Here is a 22,160-nt window from a genome sequence, read left to right on the forward strand (position 1 = left end):
GCGCTCACTGGGGACATTTGCGGAAGAAGAAGGGCTTACTTCTTCACTCCTTGCCTTCCAGATCCTGGGGTTTTAAAGGGACGCCAGCCGGGGACTTCGCCCCCCAGCTTATTTTCAGTGCCGGGGCGCAGCAGTCTCTTTTGTTAACAAAAAACCCCCCTCGTATCTGTCTCCGAGCCGTGGGCAGAGCGCCCTTTCAGCACCAGGGGCAGGGTGAAATAAAATGTGTACAAAACCCGAAAAACTCTACGAAGCTTGTTAGGATTAGGAGAAGGCCGGAGGGTACGATTTCGAGGCAGGGTTTTGCTCCAGTTTGTCTCCTTGGAGACACTGAAGTGCTGAACTGGGGGGATTCTAAGAGATGCTTCTGTAGAATTTATCAAGGGAGATTGTTGCCTAAAGCTTTTTCGATTGTGATCTGGAATTGATGAGATAGTTCTCTTTCTTGTAGAAAAGAGGAATTGGGTGGAGTGAGACTTTCATAAAGGAAGAAGATTCAGTGCTGCTTATGCCACTTTCATTTGTTTTTACAATGCTTTCTTTTTCTTTCTCTTTGTGTTATTACAGATTGACTTAATTGCACATCTGAAAATTGGGTGCTTGGACTCCTAGGTAAACAAAAAGCTGCCCTTTATACTATGAAACTTCTGAGAACCATAATTTTCTTCTTTCTCATGCAGTTGCAACCCATCTTCTTATTTATAGCCCATAAGAAATTGTGGAGCTGATGAGCTGTAAATGTTCCTGCTAGTCTTCAATTGTATATTGATTCCTCAGTTCTCATTTCTTTTTTTTTAAATCTACAACTGATATGAATTCAGCTGGATGTCAATTTCCTTCCAAAATCTTCATCTAAATAGTACTTCTTGCATAAAGGGAAAAAAAAGCAAAAGCTGGTGATTTGCTCATTATGGCAAATTAAAATTATTTGACTTAATGTGTCAGTCATGATATATCTGATAAATCATGATAAAGCAGATGATAGCCAGCACCATGTATTCCTGTGCTTGGACCTTGTAGGAGAACCTTAGTCTATGGCAGCCAAAAATCAGGAGCAGTTTGGTAGTACCTTTTCTGACTAACACATTTTATTACCAGGCATTAGCTGTCCTGAACTCCGGCTCACTTCATCAGATGCATAGAATGGTTGACTGATAGGTTTAAATTGGAATGAAGGGAGGGGATGACAGGTTGGCTATGTAGATGCAGTTATGAATGAGATGGATTGTCAGTACCTTATCAGTTAACAATTGTGATGTGTTAAAAACCCTATGAGTTTGTTGAGACCTTTTGAGATAGCCTGAAATCTTTTGAAGTATGTGAGTTCAGTAATTTCTTGTTCAGTAATGCTGTTAAAGTCTCATTTTCCAAAATGGTCACTCTGAGATCTGCAATAGAGTGTCCTGGGCGGTTGAACTACTTTGATATAAGTTTGTCCTTGCTTTGAGTCCTGTTGTTAAACTTTGCCCATTAATTTTTTTCACGAAGTTTGTCCTGCGTAGAATCTAAAGAGGCATTGCTGGGAGATGCTGGCTTATGCGACAGTAGAGGAAGAGCGTGTGAAGGCATCTCTAATCTTGTGTGTGCACTTGTTGGGGCCTGTGATGATGCTGTTGTAGATGTGGGGGAGAATAGACATCTGGTTTTGTTGCAGGTCTGGTTCCCATTTTAGCATCATTGCCCTGTTGTTTCTTGTTGCTTGTGAGAATTTGCTTCAGGCTGGGTGTGTAGACTGCCACAGATAAGGCCTTGTGGAAACATTCAGAAGCCGTTCCAAAAACAAAAGGGCAGAAGCTATCCTTAAGCTCTGGGAAAGGAGGCAGTCAGGAAGAGATCTCAGGCTGGCTGTTCCCTGACTCATTGGGGAATACGATGGAGGAAAGATAAAATGGGATCAGACTTGCAATGTCTATTTCAAAAAAGGATAGTTGTAGTCTTCTTGTGGAGTCTGTTCCCTGATCTGGATGACCACAAAGGGCTGATAGGGTGGTTGTCTGGATGCAGGTATGAGCCTGTCACCCAGTGCCTGAGAAGGTGCAGTGTCATTGTCCACCATGGGCTGTAGCTTATTAATAATGTGCTTGATCAGTGTTGTTCTGGTCTGTCTTTTAATAGGTTCTCCATGTGAAACAATTTGGCTTTATTGATTCGTTTATTGATCTTTGGGGTTAGGTAAATCTGGGTAGAGGGCAGGCCCATACTTGCAGATAATCACCCAACCTGAAGCAGATTTCCAGAATACAAATTGGCCAGCTATTTGGACAAGGCCAGTGTTTCAAAATTCAGAAGAGCTTTATCCTTGGCTTACCTATAGCAGTGTTGGAAGAGAAATACTGGACATTCTCCTTTGTTAAACAGCTGGGCCCCCGTCAGGCAGGGGCAATGGAAACCACAGCCCATGTTTTACTATACTGCCAATTATTTAGGGTACTCCTTTGCAGTTGATCTTACCTCTCTTCTCTAAATTTCCAGAGCATTCTGGTTTATTCCACTTGCATTACTCATTAGATAGCAAAGACAATTTTGTGTCTTTAAATGTTGCCAGGTTGGGTTATACTGTATGTAGAACTCACCCCAGTTATGAGTTGGAACTCCATGGTTTTGCAATGTTTTACCTTAGTGGGCTTTTTTCCCTTTTGGATAGGATTGTAATAAAGTCTGTCTGTCTGTCTGTCTAACGTAATCTGCATAAGCAACTTACCTTCCCCTCCCTTCCCCACCTCCCACCTCCCCCCCAATCTAAATCCTACCTCTGTCTAGCCGCTTTATGCATCCGATGAAGTGCGCAACACCTCCTGAAAGCTTACGCCTTTTCTAAAAATTGTTAGTCAGAAAAGGTGCTAGCAAACCGCTCCTGATTTCCTGTGCTTGGAGACTCTGTAAACTTACCTGGATGAGGCACCTGTCTTCTGTGAGGGTTATTTTATCAGCCTAGGTGCACCTCAGAATATCCTAATGTGAAGATCTGGGTGAGAAGTTGTCATGCCAGGAGCTCTTCTTGCTATGGCTTGGGCTGAAGTGTTTTACTGATTGTTTTGATTTCTGTCCAACGCAGTTGACAGACTCCTGGCAAGTTAACAATCATCAGATTTCACTAAATCTCCACAGCATTAAACCTAAGGCTAAAATAAACAATCACAAAGTAACATTAAAACCACAATATACTACAATAAAATAAAAGCCAGAAAAGCAGCCAGAAAATATAAACAGATAAACAAACAAACAAATAAATGGCAGCATTCATAATTCTAAGGGCTTCTTAAATAATTCTGTTTTTAATACATTCCAAACTGTAATAAGGCAGGGGCTGTTTGAAATTTAGTAGGAAAGGAATCCAAAACATCATCCCAGCATCAGAGAAGCAGTGCCTGTGGGCTTCTGTCTCCCTTGGCTGACAAAGGTTGGGAACTACTAGTAGGTTCTCCTGGGAACTACATGTTGGGCAGATGAAAACTGGATTGAGAAGATGGTCCTAGAAGAGTAGTTTCAGACAAATTAGCTGTTATATGAATGAGCATTCCTTTGATTCCTCCCTTTGAGTGAGCTGAAAATAAACCAGACAGTTCTTCATTAATTGTAGTTTCCTATTTTGTCTGCAAACCTATGGCTATTAGATTCAGAACAAAAGAGGGTATTCATTAAGGTTAATTTAATATTTTGATCAGTTCTGAAGCTGGCAAAAGATACCTTTCCAGTCTCCTTTCTGATGGGTTTCTCCCCATATCTCTCCTGAGATTTAAGGGAACTTACAGTATTACATAGGGACGCGGTGGCGCTGTGGGTTAAACCGCTGAGCTGCTGATCGGAAGGTTGGCGGTTCAAAACCGTGCGGCGGGGTGAGCTCCCGTTGCTCGTCCCAGCTCCTGCTCACCTAGCAGTTCGAAAACATGCAAATGTGAGTAGATCAATAGGTACCGCTTCGGCGGCGTTCCGAGTCGTCATGCTGGCCACATGACCCGGAAGTGTCTATGACAACGCCGGCTCTAAGGCTTAGAAACGGAGATGAGCACCGCCCCCTAGAGTCGGATTCGACTGGACTTTACGTCAAGGGAAACCTTTACCTTTACCTTACAGTATTACATAGACCAGTCTTTCTCAACCTTTTGACCCTGGAGGAACCTTTGAAATATTTTTCAAGCCTCGGGGAACCCCTACACGTTCAGGCTCAAATATAGGCCAGAAGTTACAAAATTATTATATTTGTTTCATGTGTAGGCCTGTATATATGCATTAACAGTGTTCTTAAACTAAAAGAATGAAACTTACCTCTTTAATGTGAAGTTGCCCAAATCTGAAATGATTTTTAAAATACATTGTGATCTCCCAGGAAACCCCTAGTGGCCTCTCATGGAACCCTAGAGTTCCATGGAACCCTAGTTGAGAAATCCTGACATAGACTATAGCTACTACTGGTGATAGGGAAGAATGCTCCCACAAATTCAGCCAAGGAACCTTTTAAGTGTAGAGCTTACATATTTTTTCCAACAATCTTTTGTTATGTTTCTGTGGATCCAACCTCTGTTGAGCTCCTTCCTTCAGTTTCTTCAGCAACCATTCTTCCCCTTTCTTGCAAAGACCTTTACAAACCAACAGAGACTCCTTCAGGATCTAGCCAATCCATGGATGTTACATAACTTTGGGGGGTGGTAATGAGGAGCTTTGTTGTTATTACTTTTTGTTCTTTATGCTGTAGTCCTAAATATAAATTCTTCATTTTAGTTTCCTCCTTCCCAGCTCAGCTGACAGATGAACCTTGGCTGGAATGGTACCCATAAGTAAGACCAAATATGACCTTTTCTCTTGTGTAGGGAAGCTTAGCAGGGCCCTTCAGAACTTACCTTTAAGAGGACCTCTTAATGTCTGCTCTTTTTTTAAATTCTTCAGTACCATGTCAGCTGGAAGGGTCCGAACGAAGAAAAAAGTACCAGCATTAGACCAAGCACCTGATAATCTTCCTTTGAGAAGTTCAGGGAGACAGGTACTGTATGCCTTTCTAAATATATAAATGAAATGGAAATGGTAATCACTTAGCCTTCTTCATACTGAGAATGCATTTACATTTCTGACGCATCTTTTTCCCCCTGTATTTGTCTCTTGCTTAATTCCATGGGACTTTGCCTGAATTCAGAACACCGAATTCATAAAGTTGTACATTGCATGGATAGCAACATGCATACACAGCAATCCTCTGCTGCAGACCATTATCTTCCAGATAAATGGAGGCCAGAAGGCCAGGCAATGATTATGGATGGAGGGGGAAAGAGCAATTATTACGTCCCCACTCTTGCATTGGAGATGGTTGACTCTTTGGAGGCTTGAATGTTTGAACAGAGCTTTAAGTATGTGAGACCCTTATTAAGGCATTTCCTCAAAATATGATGGTGCATTAGCACCTGAGCATTTGAATTTCAGTGTCCCTATTGTGTGCTGCTTTTTAAAAAATTAACCTTCTATTCAACTTGAATATTGAAGCAGTTTACAGCATAAAAAGATTCCTACTCCCTGTCCCCCATCACCCTTAAAATAAATAACATTATAGCTGCAGAGTGGGCTATTTCCTAGTCCTGACATTTTTAGAAATAAATCAAGGTTGTCTCTCACTGGAAGCAAAGGAGCAAGGGAATTATTTCATAGTACAAGAAGTTGGTGCAATTAATGTTGGCTTAATCCTCATAACTCAGTTCAACCAGGCATTTCATTTCATTTCATTTCATTTCATTTCATTCATTAAAATAATTAGAATTCCCTAATTCCCTAGCATACAAATGACTGTACGTTAGCAAGTTATGTTACATGTAGGTGGGGTGCTTCTGTCTCAATGGACAGTGAACTTATCCCAAGTTCTGCAAAACTTGGGATAAGTCTCAGTAATCTACCTGGAATGCTGCTTTTGAGGCCTGGCTCCTCTTGCATCTGAGAACTAGTTACAATCTTTTGATCATTGGGCTACTGTTTATTATCTGCTTTACTCTAAGTAAGACATGCACACAACATTGCAAAGTTGGGTTAGGTTTTTAAAAATTATTTCTTCTGTGCCCAGCTACTCATGCAGCATTTCCATATGAATGCAGATGGTTGCAATTACAGATGCAGCAGAAATTAAGGCTGTCACCAGCATATGGCGGTAAACCAATAGGGCAGCTGCACAACCTTCTTTAGTCACAAAGTTCTTTGTGTCCTATTAGGTGAGGAGAAAGGCAGCAGAGGCAGCTGAGGATGATGAAGAAACATCAGAGAAGAAATATCGGAAGTGTGAGAAAGCAGGCTGTACTGCAACGTGTCCAGTCTGCTTTGCTAGCGCTGCTGAAAGGTTTGGGTTAATCTCTCTCTTTCTCCATTCCAACTCCCTCCCCCACAGCCTTCCCTGATCCTCACATCTTCAGCAAGTGATCTTCAGTGTGGTAAAATTTAGTTTGACTTTGGTTTGTCTGTTCTCAGTTGAGAACCAGTTTGGTGTAGTGCTTAAGGCACCGGGCTAGAAACCAGGAGTCTGTGAGTTCTAATCCCGCCTTAGGCACAAAACCAGCTTTTTGGGCCAGTCACTCTCTCTCAGCCCTAGGAAGCCGGCAATGGCAAACCACTTCTGAAAAGCCTTGCCAAGAAAACTGCAGGGACTAGTCAGGCAGTCTCCAAGAATCGGACACAATTGAACGGATTAAAAAAAAATTGAGTCAGGCTAATGTAAGAATGACCTCTCTTGTTTATCTTGGATTTTAGGAGGTTGGACTAGTTTTGGAAATCCTCAGCACTGGGGTTTGCAGCATTTTTAGTTTGGTTGCTGCCAGCTTATAAACCCCAGTGTTGAAATCTTGTGATATTTTGGCAAGATGTCCAAGAAACTTTGTTCCTAAAATTTTAATGCTCTTATTCAGGATTTGTTCTTTGTTTTTAAATGTTTTAACCATTGTAAACTGCCCAGAGTTGGGCAGCATATAAATTTAATAAATAATAATAATAATAATTCCTTATTCTTCTTATTCATGAATTTTCATTTTATTTTTCTATTCATTTTCTTATTATACATCAAGAAAAGAAAAAAGAGAAAAGAAAGGGGAAAAACCCACAAAGCTTACCTGTCTCACGTATCAAACAAAGCTAGTCTCTAAAGCAGTGTTTTTCAACCTTGGCAACTTTAAGATGTGTGGACTTCAACTCCCAGAATTCCCCATGGCTGGCTAGGGAATTCTGGGAGTTGAAGTCCACACATCTTAAAGTTGCCACGGTTGAAAAACACTGCTCTAAAAGTGTAAGTTTGTGTACTGCTATTGCCCAGAAATCATTTTGCTAACATTAATCTTATTTATATATTCATGTCATGTTATATAATTAAATTATTAACATTTAATTCATTTTGTTTAACTATGGGGGGGGGAAAGGAGAAATCAAGCAAATAGCTTATGCAGTCCAAACTTCAAAGCAATCTTCTACTTGTCATCAATTACACAATGATTTGAAGCACTCAGCTCTGTTTTGTATCTGACAATAAGCTGTTTGCTCAAGCAGAGCTGAGTTCTTCAAATCATTGGGTAATTGATGACGAATGGGTATCCTTCCAGTGTTGTAGTATCCATTTCTATCATCCTTGTCTTAGTTTCAAACCACTGGCTCAAGAGCTAGTGTGGTGTAGTGATTAAGATGTTGTAGTAGGGCTCCTGAGAACCAGGTTCAAATCCACCCTTAGCTACTGAAACTCGCTGAATGTAAAGGCTGAAACTGATCAGCGATCCTTAGCCAGACAGAACCATTACTTAAACATGGAACAGATGTCTTCAACTCTCAGTGCTGGCAAAAGAACAACCAAAAATGTCTTGACTCAAAAGGGTAGGAGGAGGAAGACTGGGACTATTGGAACACCAATAGATGTTCTAAGGTATTTGTGTGGCCTCAGCATTCCTTCTGAATTTCTCATTAAAGACTGCATTTTTCAATATGCATATATGTGCTCTTTTAAGGTGAAATGATCTAATTGCTGTGCAAGCTCTGCAAAAATGTTCACAAAACACATAGACTCTTCCTTACAGAGAGGAAGATGATCCATGGATTAGGCAAAAAGCTTTATATTGGTTTCTCCTTAAAAATCAGCTAAAGAAGATAAAAAGCTGTCCTGTTACAAATGGAATTTAGTTATAGGAAATAGTTTCAAATCCCTGATACGTGTATGTTATCCTGTTTCTGCCTTTTATTTCTGGTATGAATATGTAGAAATGCTTCACAGATGGTTAATATAAAAGGCAATCTGAAGCATTTTGAAACTGTAAAGCAAATTGTATAATTTGGGTAAACAGTTTTTAAATGTTTTCTGTTTTAGGTGTGCTAAAAATGGCTATACTTCAAGGTGGTATCATTTGTCCTGCGGGGAACATTTCTGTAATGAATGTTTTGATCATTACTACAGAAGGTAATCTTATTTAAGAGTTTATACTTGGAAATGACTTCATTCGGTAGCAAAAATCCTGTAATCATTAGCAGTTTGAAAAAGAAAATTGGTAAGATTTACAGCATAATTTTCTTGGAAATGAACTACACTGCATTTAGTGTAATCTATTCCCAGGTGAGCAAATTCTATGCATGTTTATTATCCATAGTTCTATGCTTTGCCCATTTTGCTTTGATTTTTAATAAAGAGATAAAAGATAAGTACTACATTTGCAGTGCTGTACAACCCTTAAATTGACTGATATCAGTCAAAACATGTTAATAACAATTGTGAACCAGGCCTTTTGCTTCTTTCTAGAACAGTGGTTGGCAATATGGTCAGGCCCAGATCCCACCCCATGCCAGATAAAAAAGAAAATGCCTAAAATCTCAAGAGAGCAACAAATACTTTGAGAACATGTCAATCTCTGCCTAAGAGTTTCTGAGATTTAATGCAAGAGTGTTACTATCTCCTATCATGTAGGAATGTTGAATTCTCAGGAGATTAGGCAGTCTACCAATTACCAGAAATTTTGGCTGTTTTGCCAGCACTGTTTCAAGGTGGATTAAACAACCCGAGCACCTCGTATTAGAAGATGCAGTACTAAGATGTTGATAGATACTCTCTTTCACAATTATGTGAAAACTTTATGTCCCAAGCAGTCATGGCAAAAGGCAAAACATGTTCTAGGGTTTGCTCCTTTTTGCCTCTTTTTTGCTAAGTATGTATTGGATGCATATGGGAAGCTGGAGCAGCTCCATAATCACAGGGTGACTTTAATAGAGCTTAATTTCATTTGCAACCATTGTCCTACTAACAAATACTTTCAGCTAGAACTTGTGAGGCACCATAAAGTATTCAAATATCTCCTTGAAAGATAGTCTGTCTGCTTTAAAGTTTGGCTGTTTGTGAAAGCAACATCAAGACTCATACAAGTAGACTTCCATAGTAGATATTTTCCATGTGCTTCAGTTGTTCAACAGGTTGGGGTCATATGGAAAGTTACAGAAGAGAGAAAGAATGTGATCTGCTAGGAAGCCCAGTTTGGCTGGCAGATGGTTGAAGTTGGATACAACCAAAGATTTACTTGGAAGAAAACAATCCTAATAGTGGAATCACTGTGTAGATTTCGATACGCATAATTGCAGGGGCTGTCATTCAAAGCCATCTCTGGATTAATCAAACCAATAGGATAACATAGTATTGCCATGAATAATTGTTAGAACCTCTGCTTAGTTTTGCCTCAGCAGGTGGAAGTACTGGACTGGCTTTGTCTGGGCTCACAAGCTAAAGCAGGGGCAGGCCTGGTTAATATTTGGCTGGGAGATCCTGGGAATACTCATGTTGCAGTCTAGAGTGGAAAGTCAAAACAAAAAAAATCCCAGAAGGCAGCTATAGCAAATACTGTTTCTGTATTGCTGCCAAGAAAATTAAATAGATGTTTTTGTGAAGTCACCAGAAGTCTATCTTGATGTGGAGACTTTATTTTTTTCCTACCTGTTTAGGGAAAACCCTACTGACTACAATCCTATTATTTTAATGACTGCCTTTTTCTCCTTAATATTGCCCATTTAGATAAGCTACAGAAATCTTGTTCTGCTTATTCCTTCTACTCATCTTTTACTTTTTCTACTCTTGTTAGTCATAAGGATGGTTATGAAAAATACACTGCGTGGAAAAGGATTTGGACCAGTAATGGAAAAAGTGAACCCAGTCCTAAAGCTTTTATGGCTGATCAGCAGCTTCCTTACTGGGTAATAGCTTTTTTGTTTATAATGATGTAACTTTCTGAAAACAATTCAAGTACATTTTCAACTCCTTTATTCTTTGTGGTTGCTAATAGTCGAAAATGACTTGAGGCACATAATCAATTCTCAGTAATCCTTTCTGATACAAGTGCTATGCTGCAGATTTTGAGTTCTTATGGTGAAAATCAAAATAGGTAACTCCATAAAATTAATTAGAACATGTATTAGGGATTGGATGGGCACTTCCACATATGTTTATTTGGTATCACTGTAAATAATTCTAGTGTGTCTTAGAATTTAGCCATTGGATAGAATAGCTTATGCAAAATTTAATTTCAACTGAATTTGTATAGGAAGATAAGACCCCCACATTGCCTTGAGCTCTCAGAAGAAAGGTGGGATACATGTGTAGTAAACAAGAGGATTTACATCAACTTTATTCAGCTCATTATTGCTTATACTGATTGGCTACAAGCCATAGGGACGTGGTGGCGCTGCGGGTTAAACCGCTGAGCTGCCGATCGGAAGGTCGGCGGTTCGAAACCGCGCGGCGGGGTGAGCTCCCGTTGCTCGTCCCAGCTCCTGCTCACCTAGCAGTTCGAAAACATGCAAATGTGAGTAGATCAATAGGTACCGCTTCGGCGGGAAGGTAACGGCGTTCCGTGTCGTCATGCTGGTCACATGACCTGGAAGTGTCTATGACAACGCCGGCTCCATGGCTTAGAAACGGAGATGAGCACCGCCCCCTAGAGTCGGATTCGACTGGACTTTACGTCAAGGGAAACCTTTACCTTTACTACAAGCAATTAGAGTTTCCAGTAGGGGATTTACTTAGCCTTTACTCAGACCTGAGTCCAAGACCTTCTTCATAGAAAGCATGAGATCTGTTCCTGGATATTTTGTTCCTGCATGGTATTGTTGTCTCTTTGAAGCTTCAAGTAGTTCCCAACAATATTTCTGAAATAAAATGGCTAAATTTAATCCAAGTTAATTTGAACTTTCAGAACCAATTTGATTGGCTACATTTATAGTTCTGGAAATGTTACATATTAAACCCATAGGTTCAGTGCACAAAGCCGGAGTGTGGGAAGTGGCGTCAGCTGACAAAGGAAATCCAGCTTACCTCACAAATAGCCAAAGCATACCGCTGTGGCATGAAACTGAACAGTTCTACTAAGGTACCTTCAACACCCAGTTGCGCTGAACAGGCTGCTGCCTTGGTGATTTCTACTTCTACCCCAGTTACACAATGTTTCCGTGAGCTTGCCTATAGATGACAGTGTACTGTACTTGGACCTGATGGTCAGCACCTTCATAATCTGTTGTAATGTGGCAGTCTGTTCATCCCTGCTAATCATTCATGCCAGTTACCTCACAGGAGCAGCTCACCTGGTTTGCACTAAAGTAGTCATTCCCAATCCTTTTTTGTATCATCCGATTTTTTTTGAGGGTCACTGGGGGGTCAACAATGTGTTACTTATAGGCATGTGACCTATGTGTATTGTAGAGGGGTATCACAGATTAAATGAAAAATTAATTTAATTTTACAAATGGCAAACCCACAAGGTTTTGGTGTTCCCATTTGAAATCTTGTGAGTGTTGGGATGCCAAGGTCTTGTGAGATTTAATGATCGCCCAATATTACGGCCATTATAAGAAGTTATTTTGGCACTTGTTCCAGGGACCATCTGTAGCACAGCGATTGTTTTTGAGTAGTCATTGGGTAGAATTGTTGAGTACTCTGTGTTTTGCTTGTCACAGGCAAGTGTTTCTCTTTAAACAAACTCACTTTCTGGATGTAATATCTGTTGATTGGAGGTGCTTCTCTTTCTTTCCTCAGATAGAGTTCTGTACATCTCTAGAAAATTTATATATATCTAAAAGCCTTTGGGGGAAGGCGGAAAAAACCCACAAAGAGTAGAAAGGCTACATGTCCTCTTCCCTGCTCCAAATCACCCTTCTCAGAACTGCTGACCTCTTGAAAGAAAATGCTTCCCACATCTTAAAAGAAAAACTTAGATTTGAGTGTCAGGTAGAATGTTGTGTGATACTGAACAGAAGCCACACCATTGCTTCAGTCACACAACATTATCGAACTCTAGAAGCTGTTCCATTTACAGGGCTGGTCAGAGGGGGCATTTTGTTCCAGCTGGAAAGACTCAGACTGCTTACATTTATTCCAGGTGGAAGGCTCAGACCAGTGCTCCATGCCTGAGGATCTGGTAAGCAACGCATGTGATATTAAAACCGATGGATTAATAGAAGTTGCACGCTTAGCAATAAATACAAGATGTGGTCAGACATCTCTATTTTAGAACTGGTCACTTTCTGAAAATGCAGAGCTATTGAATAAAGTGATGTGGCTAGTATTCTTGCCCTGTGTCTGCAGGATGATCTCTATGTTGTTTCTGTTTTGAAAAGAACAAAACAGAGCACTTCTGCCTTCCCGACAGTGTCACTGCAAAGCCTTAGCTCTCAAAGTTGTCATATTAATGGAGTAGGGATGATGACCTGTGTCAACTAGCTCAACTTTTTTAGTTCGAACCATCTGAATGAGTAACCTGTACATGTTAAGATGTGTTCAGAGAACTTTCCCTGCACCTCTGATGGAATTGGCAAATACTGTGTGTGTGTGTGTACAGTATATATTATATTATATTATATTATATTATATTATATTATATTATATTATATTATATTATATTATATTATATTATATTATATTATATTATATTATATTATATTATATTATATTATTATATATATCCGATTTGTCTTCTGATGCGAAGTTCAGTCAGGACAGAAATAATACTGGGGAGAGGGAAGAAACTTGAGTTGTTCCTAAGATTTTTCTTTTTGACCCTTGCTCCAATGCTTCTTTCTAGAGAGTTGCTGAAGTTTCAGATCACTGGTGGTATTCCATGCTTATCCTTCCTCCCCTGTTGAAGGACAGTGTCGCTGCTCCACTACTGTCTGCATACTACCCAGACTGCGTGGGTATGAGTCCATCTTGCACCAGTACTCACCGCTTGGTTGGTGAATCCAGTGTGATAAAAATGGAGCACTTAAAGACTCCACCTTCCATAGCTGGTAAGCTAGGATTTCTTTTCTGGTCTGTCCTCCCTTAAATACTCTGTACTTAGATTTGAATTATGACTGACAGTGGGCATTATCAGATGTAGGTTCAAGCAGATTTATTCTCCCAGTGATCAGTCAACATTGTCATTGTGTCCTTTCCATTGCACTTGGTCCTGTCTTCTTGTTGCTACAGTTGTGAGCTGGCTTTGCAAACGGGACATTTGCATTTCAGGAGTGGCACTGCAGAAATGTCTGTATTTCCTTCCAGTAGTTTGAATGGGTCAGTTGGTGAAAGTGCTGTTTATCTGCTGGCATAATGACAAAATGGGTGAAGAGGCCAGAATACAAAATTATCATGTCAAGAGAGATTGCCATGGTGGGGAAAGGAGACACTTTTTATTTAGTTTCTTTTACTTGGGAGGAAGAGATGGAAGAGATTTGTTTTTTAGGGCAAAAGTAAAGGCACTTTCACAAGGCGCTTAGCTACTGGCCAGTAACTGAGCATTGATTGGCCGAGACATCTTTGCTCACTATTCACCAGGAAGGGCACCTGATTGGCTGTTAATTCTCAGCAAGCACTGCAGACTCACAATACAGAAGGGCTTGCAGCATTTTAATGGTGAGATGAGCCCACTTAGCCCCTGCTTTGTCTCAGCTCTGAAATGAAAGACTGGGATATGTAAATAATTGGCTTGAAGTGCCCAAGAGTGAATGAGCAGCCTTTTGTAGTTAATTCATTAATTGCTCTTAATTTCAAATTAAATTCACTCAGTAATTTAAACCCAGAGTTGTTCTACTGCAGTTCTCAATTCTTTGCTTTGAAAATCAGGGCTTATAAACTGTCTTCCTGAACACAATATATTTTATTTACTTTGGAAGACATGAGCTGGTTTCTGGACTTGATGGTGTCATTCAGGGTAAATCCTGCAAATTTGCTTGATATTTTGACTAGATCTCACTTGCATTCTTCCCTTGGGCTTACCCAAATTCTGCCCTTGAACAGCACAGTACCAACACAGAAGGTAAGAGGTTAGGTGGCTAACATCATGGCAGCCACATTTGGGAGGAAGCAGTGGGAAGGTACTGCAAGATGTTACTTGCAGTGAAAGTACAGTGGTTTCATTCCTCAGGTTATAAACCATGGTTATGGAGTCAAAAGATAGCCTGGAAACAACTTTGCTTTGTTAGCAAATGAAGAAACAGCAAATGATGTCTAGTTGAAGGACAAAGATCAACACTGTTTTCAAAGCATCTGGAGCAGGGCAGGGAACTTGTGGTCTTCCAAATGTTGGTGAACTCTCTCAGCAGCTCCAGCCAGCATAACCCATGATGAGGCATGCTGGGAAGTATAGTTCAGCAGTAGGGAGCGCTAATTCCCCATTTCTGATCTAATTATTCTGGCTGTTCCAATCTCCTTGGAAGTGTTTTCATTTCACTTCCATTCTGAGTTTGTTTTGAGTTCAAAAACACTTCCAAAATGATTGAAAGAGCTGCATTCAAAACAATAGTTTTAAAACAGTGCTTTGAGTCCAAATGGTTCAAATTTGAAATGTTTTGCACATCCTTAATAACTAGCCTTGACTAATTCACAATACTTACTGTAGTAGCATTTTTAAAAGTATGTTAGTTTGCCTACATTTGTTCACTTTTCCTACAAATACTTTCCCATGTATGATGAGACTATCCCAGGCATTTTAAGGCTGCAGTCCTTTATGGAGCATATTTATGAAGAGACATGGAGAAAATTGTGTAATATAGGAAGGCCTCCTATTTTTGACCAAATTGGTTGTTTCAATGATTGAGTTTTCTGTCCATTATCAGGTTGCATTGATAAAAATCTTTATGTCACCATACGATGAGGCAGCCCTTCCAGAGAAACACATATCAGCAGCTCCTTTGGCCTCAGTGCCGATTTGAGTCTTTGCGACATAACTCCTTCAACAAGGGGGTAACAGAGCAATTTAGCAGGCACTCACCACAATGTGGGGCACCACAAATGGGATCAGTGAAGTATGAATACCAGCTTGAGTGGAACAAGAGATCTGCTCCACATTGGAGATGATAAGAATACAATACAATGAAAATTTGAGAGAGCCTTTGCCTCAGTAGCATGCAATGCTACCCTTTGATTGTGTGTATCTTGTATTAATACAGTTTATGTGTTTACTATAAATAGTACAGGGATACGCATGCTGCTATCTGTTTTATGCTGCTGTTTTATGCTGAGCTTAGAGAAACCCATGAACACCACAAACCCAAGCAACACCAATAGTAGTTTTATAAGCAAATTGCAACTCTTCCTTGCACTGCCTTTACCAAATGAGATCTCATGGCTGTTCTATGGGCGATTGATTCTTTATTGTGTTTCAGGGATGAACAAATACTTCCAGCCTTTCTATCAGCCCAATGAATGCGGTAAAGCCCTGTGTGTAAGGCCAGATGTAATGGAATTAGATGAACTCTATGAGTTTCCAGAATATTCCCGGGACCCCACCATGTACCTAGCTTTGCGAAACCTCATTCTGGCCTTGTGGTACGCAAACTGCAAAGTACGTTTTATGCGTTCTCAGAAGATTATCAAGTAATACCATTTTAATATTTTGATAATTCTGTGGGACTGTGAAGCTTTTCTTCCAGGGTCCTCTTAGTGATTGTTTCCTGAGCTCTGAAACCTCATGTAAGGAAGACCAAGCTAATTCTAGCTTCTCTGAGCTTCCTTCACTAGGCCAAGAGATTTTTATCTAAAATAGCTTTTTTTTAACTTGTTATGTTATTGAGTTATTCATGAGGTTTATATTCAATGTACAACAGCAATATAAGCCAGTGAAAAACATTAACAAAATGCAGTGAAACTTAATATATCATATTATTAATACAATCACATCATTGCAACAGCTTACAACAGCCAGGTTCCAAAGGCCTTCCAAAACAGCCAAGTTTTTACAAGTTGCTGGAAGGCCATGAAGGCAGTCTTAAGCTGTTCTAGAGGAATGGGTTACTTCTCTGTGTATTTTTTGTTTTTCTCTGGTGGGATTGGAATGTGGGAGAGGTAAGAATTCCCCAAATGCAATTTCGGCAACTTTGCAGCAATAAGAATGTTTTTGGGATGAAGGTGGGGAGGCTTTGTGGCCAGGAAAAAAGTGTTCAGTGACTGGCAAAGCTGTGCTGTGGAGCCAGTGGGTTGAGTAGCTCCTTCATCTGTTGAGAGGAAGATATGTTCATGAGAAATCCAGCTGTGCTCATTTCTGTGAACAACTTCCCTCACTAAAAACATATGACTTTCCTCCCAAGCTTCATGTAGCTCCTTTTCTCACATGTAGTTATGTCTGGATCCTATGATATAATTATTCCAACCTAAGGAATAGGATAAATAAGGAGAGAGAACACTTAGAAAAGGAAGGGAGTGCCTGGGCCTTAGCACAGTGGTGCATTATAGAATGGGCAAATCACTTTCCACATCTGCCCTTTCCTTATTCATAGAAGGGAATACTTACAAGACCACCTGTCAAATGATAGTTTTAAGTAAGATTAATGCAATGGCAGATTTGGTTAATGCATATAAGAATAAGTGTGGATGCGGAGAGTATACTCCTTTTAGGAAAGGAAATACAGGAATGCAGAAGCAATATACTCTGAAGCATGTGTTTTCCACCTATTTAATTCTGAAAATCTTACTTTAAATACTCTTGTTTAGCAGAATAATTTCTTCACATGAAATCTACATCAGCCTTCCCCAACCTGATGCCCTCCACAGGTGTTGAAGCTATGATTCCTACAAGTAATGCTTTATATTTCAACAACTTTGGAAGACACCAGGTTTGAAATAGTTGTTCTATCTCATAGGTGTACAACCCATGGCTTACAAACTGCAGGAAAGTTTTCAGAGTATACCCAGAATAGGTTGGGCCAAAATTTCCTGTCCTGGGGAGAGGAAATTGGGATTTTAAGAGGAAAAAAATGGGTGCTTTAAGCCATGCACAATCTTAAGGAATTGATTTCTTTCCTTAAAAACATCCAAAATCAGGCTAATTTTCCTTGCTTTTTAGGTTACCCTTTTTGCTCCCTACCTCTGCCCAAGGGTCAGAAAATGTTGGTCCCATCTAGTTCGTGATGTCATTATTATGCAGTAAAATTATTTAATGTGTCATAAGAACCTTTGTCTTTATTTTTCAGAAGTATAGATGATTATAAGCCAATATTCCCCATCTGCAGCACAATTTGCTATATGGCTTGAGCTGGACCTGCTTCATGAGTCTTTTTCTTCTTTTGGGTTTGGTTTTCTTCTCGCAATCTACAGGAACCTTTAACCCCTCAGAAATGCACTCATCACATAATTGTTCGAGGACTAGTACGCATTCGCTGTGTTCGGGAGACAGAGAGAATTCTTCATTTTATGACCAGGAAAGGTCTGATTAACACAGGAGTTTTGTCAGTTAATCGAGACCAAGCCCTGCTTCCCAAAGACTACCACAATGTAGGTCTTCTAAAATTTAGTATACCATGAAATTGGTTACAGAATATTCTGGAAGTACAGAAAGAAGGGCAAAGAGAGATGATTCCTTAGAAGGATAATAATATATGTAATAGATTTTTTTCTGGCATGTGGGTTACCTAAAAGAAGAAATCACTAGAAGAAGAAATCTGCACCTGATTTGCAGAAAGGCATTATACTATAAATATGTCTTGTCAACATTTGAATTAGTTTTTTAAAGTCTTTCAATAAAGAGGCACAGGCTTTTTTTTGCTTTTTTTCCCTTTTTCCTTTTTTATTACCATCATGATTATTAATTTGGAGTTCGCATTATACTGTTAATAGATGGCCTCCTGAATAGTCTTCTCCAATCTGATCTCTCTCTCTCTGTGGATGTTCTGGTTTGAGATGAAAAGAACTGCAGTTGAAAAAATTTGGATGGGGCAGGTTGGGAAAGTCCATACGTAGGTCGCTGAAGTCTTCCTCCAGGTTGCTGTTTCTAAAGACTCTTTATATGTTGTAGCAGCTGACAACTTTGAGTCACCTTCAGAGTTTCAAAAATGGGTGAGTGGGTGGGAGTTCTCATAATATTAAATGTAAAGAATCAGTAGTCCATCCACGATGGGATGAAATTGGATGAAGATTGGAAATTCACCATCTGACACTCTTCAATTTATATAGACACATATGTACACAATAAACCTCGGGGATGTCCATCTCCCCTGGCTTTATTTTCTCTCCCCTAGCTCATCCCTCAAGCTGGTTAACTTCACCTGTATAGTGTTCATTTTGTTTGTTTGTTTTCACTCTTAGTTGGAAGTATCACTTGATTTAAGTAGCAAAATCTATCAGATTGAACAGTTAACTGTTATATGTAGCTATTCATGGAATCTGACATTGTTATATTTGCAGCATTGGTAATGCCTGAGTTTTTCAGTATCCTTTTATAAAACCAGACTATTTTTTCTGGCATGGGGGTTACCTTAAAGAAGAAATCAATAAAAGAAGAAATCTGCACCTGATTTGCAGAAAGGCATTATACTATAAATATGTCTTGTCAACATTTGAATTAGTTTTTTAAAGTCTTTCAATAAAGAGGAACAGTATGAATATACTGTTTTTAATCGATTGTTGTAAACCGCCCAGAGTCCCCCGACGGGAGGAGATGGGCGGGGATCAATTAGATAAACAAACAAATAAATATAAAAAGTATTCACAGTATTTATTTATTATTTATTCACAGTATGAATAAAGAGACTTTACCAGTATGAATATTTATTCTCATCCTAACAAAGATTTTCAAAGTAAAAAATATGTTTCTGGGACTTGCTCAGTATCCTTTCTGTAGTTGGCAATAGATCCCTTCAGCGGGAATATTACTATCACTATGTTTTATGCAACTTGTGCAAAGTCTTGTAAGAATAGCTTACTAGCTTTAGAAGAATAGTATTTGTACTAGTTCCTTTTTTTCTTCATTGCAGAAGTCTGTAATTGTGGTTGGGGCTGGACCAGCAGGATTAGCAGCTGCAAGGCAACTTCAGAATTTTGGAATTAAGGTAAGATATAAACGAAGATATTGTAATACTGCTGTCTTCTAGCATAATTCTATTATCTTCCAGTCACTTGAACATGAATCTTTACAATCCAGGAAGTATTCTAGTGAATTGCTCAGTTGCACAGTGGGGAATAGAGTTAGTCTCTAGCTGCAGAGACTAAAGAATCAAGATGACCTTGAAGTTATCATGGTGCAGTTTCATTATGTAACATAGTATAGTTTAGCCAGTGTTTGGATATGACAGATTCAGCTGTCTTCTTACAGGTCCCTTCTTTCACAAGAACTTGGTATATCTCTGCTTTAAGGCTTCAAGAGCTTAGATTCAGGTCTTACCTTACTTTTTGTAATTATATCAAAAGCTTGCTAAACAAGTCACATGATTAGATAATACTCTTTTATCCTCTTGGCGTCTCTGGGAAATCACATTAACCCCTGAAAAAAACTACCGAGAGTAGACTGTTTCTTAACACCACCGTTACCCTGTTTGTATGTTACAGGTCCTCGTGCTTGAAGCAAAGGATAGAATTGGCGGACGAGTATGGGACGATAAAACTTTCAAGGGGATCGTTGTGGGAAAAGGGGCTCAGATTGTGAATGGCTGTATCAACAATCCTATAGCGCTAATGTGTGAGCAAGTGGGTTGCATTTTTGAAGATGAAACATTGCAGATACCAAGCTTAATATATATTGATCCCTGTAAATGTACATCTCTGTTTATTTTGGATACGTTTTACAAGGACTTTTGTGTTCCACTGAGAGCCTGAAGGATTTGGTCTGAAGGTGTTCTAGTTGTAGATTTATTGGGAAATTTTGGAAATGTTCCCTTAGTTTTATCATTGGAAACAGCAAGCATCTGTCTGAAGGTTTGTATGGCGGAATAGGATATGAAGAGGTAAATGCCCTCCTTAAGAGCAAGGAAATCATATTTTAAAATCTTAGCTTGTGGTAATAAGCTACAGATCCTCTGCATTCAAAGTTTCTTCCTTCAGGATGGATTTAAGTTTATAATGGATTATGTCACTCTTGCAGTAAACTATTCATTTTCAGTGGGTAATCCTTATTGTTTAGAATGCCTGTTCTTCATAACTCATGAAACTAGGCTCATAAGTATTTTATGGTAAATTAAATAATTTATTCACAGAATAGAAAACTCTCAAGATTTTAAAAGTTTCCTTATTTTTTGCTTGATACTTGTTTTTATACAAATCAGTAAATTGTCTTTAGAATACTGAAAAATATTTTGTTGCAACAGCTATTAGTTGGGATTCTTGTTAATTAGCACCAATGAATATTTGGTTAGCAATGAAGTTTGCTAGCAATAAAAGTAATTTGGATTATTCATATTCTTCTACCTTTAAAATTTCTTTCTTCTAAAGCTGGGCATTAAAATGCATAAAATTGGAGAGAAGTGTGACTTGATCCAAGAAGGTGGAAGGATAACGGATCCTACAATAGATAAGCGTATGGATTTTCATTTCAATTCTATCCTTGATGTTGTGGCAGATTGGAGAAAAGATAAAAGTCAACATCACGATATTCCTCTTGGAGGTAAGGAAGAGCATATTATGGCCAAAAAAGTACAATAATGGAAGCAGAATACTGCATCAGAAGTAGTACCAGATATGTGTATTAGTCTGCGTAATTTATATGTTCACAGTATCACTTGGAATCTATGTATTGGGCCAGTTTGGATCCCTGTTAGATTTATATGGTTAACTTTGGTTTACTGAATAAGGACAGTTTTCTAGATTTACACAATGTACTAAATCAAAAAGGAAAACACACACATTTTTTAATGCCTAGGATACAAGCCTGGCCATGTGTTGCCCTCTGAGAAGAAAATAAAAATGGTCTTTTGTTCAAAACTATTATTTTATTCATCATATGGATGTATGAACAGCTGAAATTTAGCCAATCAACTCCATTTGTTAATAGGTTTCATTCACAGGTAGTCCTTGCTTAACGACCAATCGCTTAACATCTGATCAAAGTTAGGACAGCCTTGGAAAGGGTGCTTTACGGCCCATAAAACACTTCAGACCATTGTAAAACATTGTGTTGCCCCCCCGGTCACGTGACTGTATGTCAGGTGCTTGGCAACCGGCTCACATTTACGATTGGTTACCAAGCACTCTGCAATCATGTGATCTCCATTTGCAATCTTCTCTGCTGGCTTCCCCAGAAAGTCAGTGGGGAAACCGGCAGGGAAGGTTGCTAACAGAGGGGATGGAGGAGAGCTGAATACTTTGGTGGGCTGCAGGAACAGAGCTGAAACCTTCAGGATTTGAGCTCTGTTCCTGCAGCCCACCAAAGGATTTCCCCTCTGTGAATGGAGGAGAGCTCAAATGCTTTGGTGGGCTGCAGAAACATTTAACAGCAAAAGGGCTGCCTGCCGGGAGGATTTCAGCTCTGCGCGGAGCTGAAATCCTTTGGCAGGCAGCTCTTTTCCTCTGTCCACATAATGACCCAGGAGATTGCTTAATGACCACAACCAGGAGTGCTGGGATTGTGGTCATTGAGCGAAGCAGTCACATGGGTGTCTTGCTTAATGACCACTTTGCTCAACGACCAAGATTCCAGTCCCAATTGTGATTGTTAATCAAGGACTCCCTGTATTGCTTTGCTTGCAAGATATACAACATTTGTAAATGCAGAATTGCACCTATACATGGAATCTGGGAGAATTGTAAGGAGTACCCTGAACTTGAAAATAAGCGAAGTTTCATATTTATTAGTTTTGCTATGGTCCTATATTGGCTAGATTAATATGTGAATGTATATTTGGTAGAGGTTAGTTGTCTCTGTTGGTGGCCTGTCCATCTGCATGTAAAATGCTGCCAAACAGTGGTCACTAGATAAGATCAGGGACTTTTTAGTTCTGGTATAAATTTC

The 22,160-nt window shown here is 39.4% G+C and overlaps 1 protein-coding gene across 5 annotated transcripts in view; it reads left to right on the forward strand.

The window, feature by feature from the left end:
• Positions 1-22,160, forward strand: part of KDM1B (lysine demethylase 1B) — a 35,312-nt gene that overhangs the window by 297 nt on the left and 12,855 nt on the right. Inside the window, exons 2-14 of one of the 5 annotated variants that reach the window (XM_063298946.1) lie at positions 568-612; positions 4,885-4,978; positions 6,186-6,310; positions 8,309-8,398; positions 10,059-10,170; positions 11,226-11,342; positions 12,348-12,386; positions 13,050-13,254; positions 15,613-15,791; positions 17,540-17,716; positions 19,195-19,269; positions 19,766-19,903; positions 20,645-20,816. In XM_063298946.1, coding sequence (XP_063155016.1) covers positions 4,889-4,978; positions 6,186-6,310; positions 8,309-8,398; positions 10,059-10,170; positions 11,226-11,342; positions 12,348-12,386; positions 13,050-13,254; positions 15,613-15,791; positions 17,540-17,716; positions 19,195-19,269; positions 19,766-19,903; positions 20,645-20,816 — 1,519 coding nt within the window. In that variant the 5' untranslated portion in view covers positions 568-612; positions 4,885-4,888. Of the gene's footprint in view, positions 1-451; positions 613-4,884; positions 4,979-6,185; positions 6,311-8,308; positions 8,399-10,058; positions 10,171-11,225; positions 11,343-12,347; positions 12,387-13,049; positions 13,255-15,612; positions 15,792-17,539; positions 17,717-19,194; positions 19,270-19,765; positions 19,904-20,644; positions 20,817-22,160 lie in introns of those variants that run through there. The other 4 variants (XM_063298949.1, XM_063298947.1, XM_063298948.1 and 1 more) reach the window with 4 other exon arrangements.

Source organism: Candoia aspera, chromosome 3 (genome assembly GCF_035149785.1).
Source record: "Candoia aspera isolate rCanAsp1 chromosome 3, rCanAsp1.hap2, whole genome shotgun sequence".
Taxonomy (NCBI): domain Eukaryota; kingdom Metazoa; phylum Chordata; class Lepidosauria; order Squamata; family Boidae; genus Candoia; species Candoia aspera.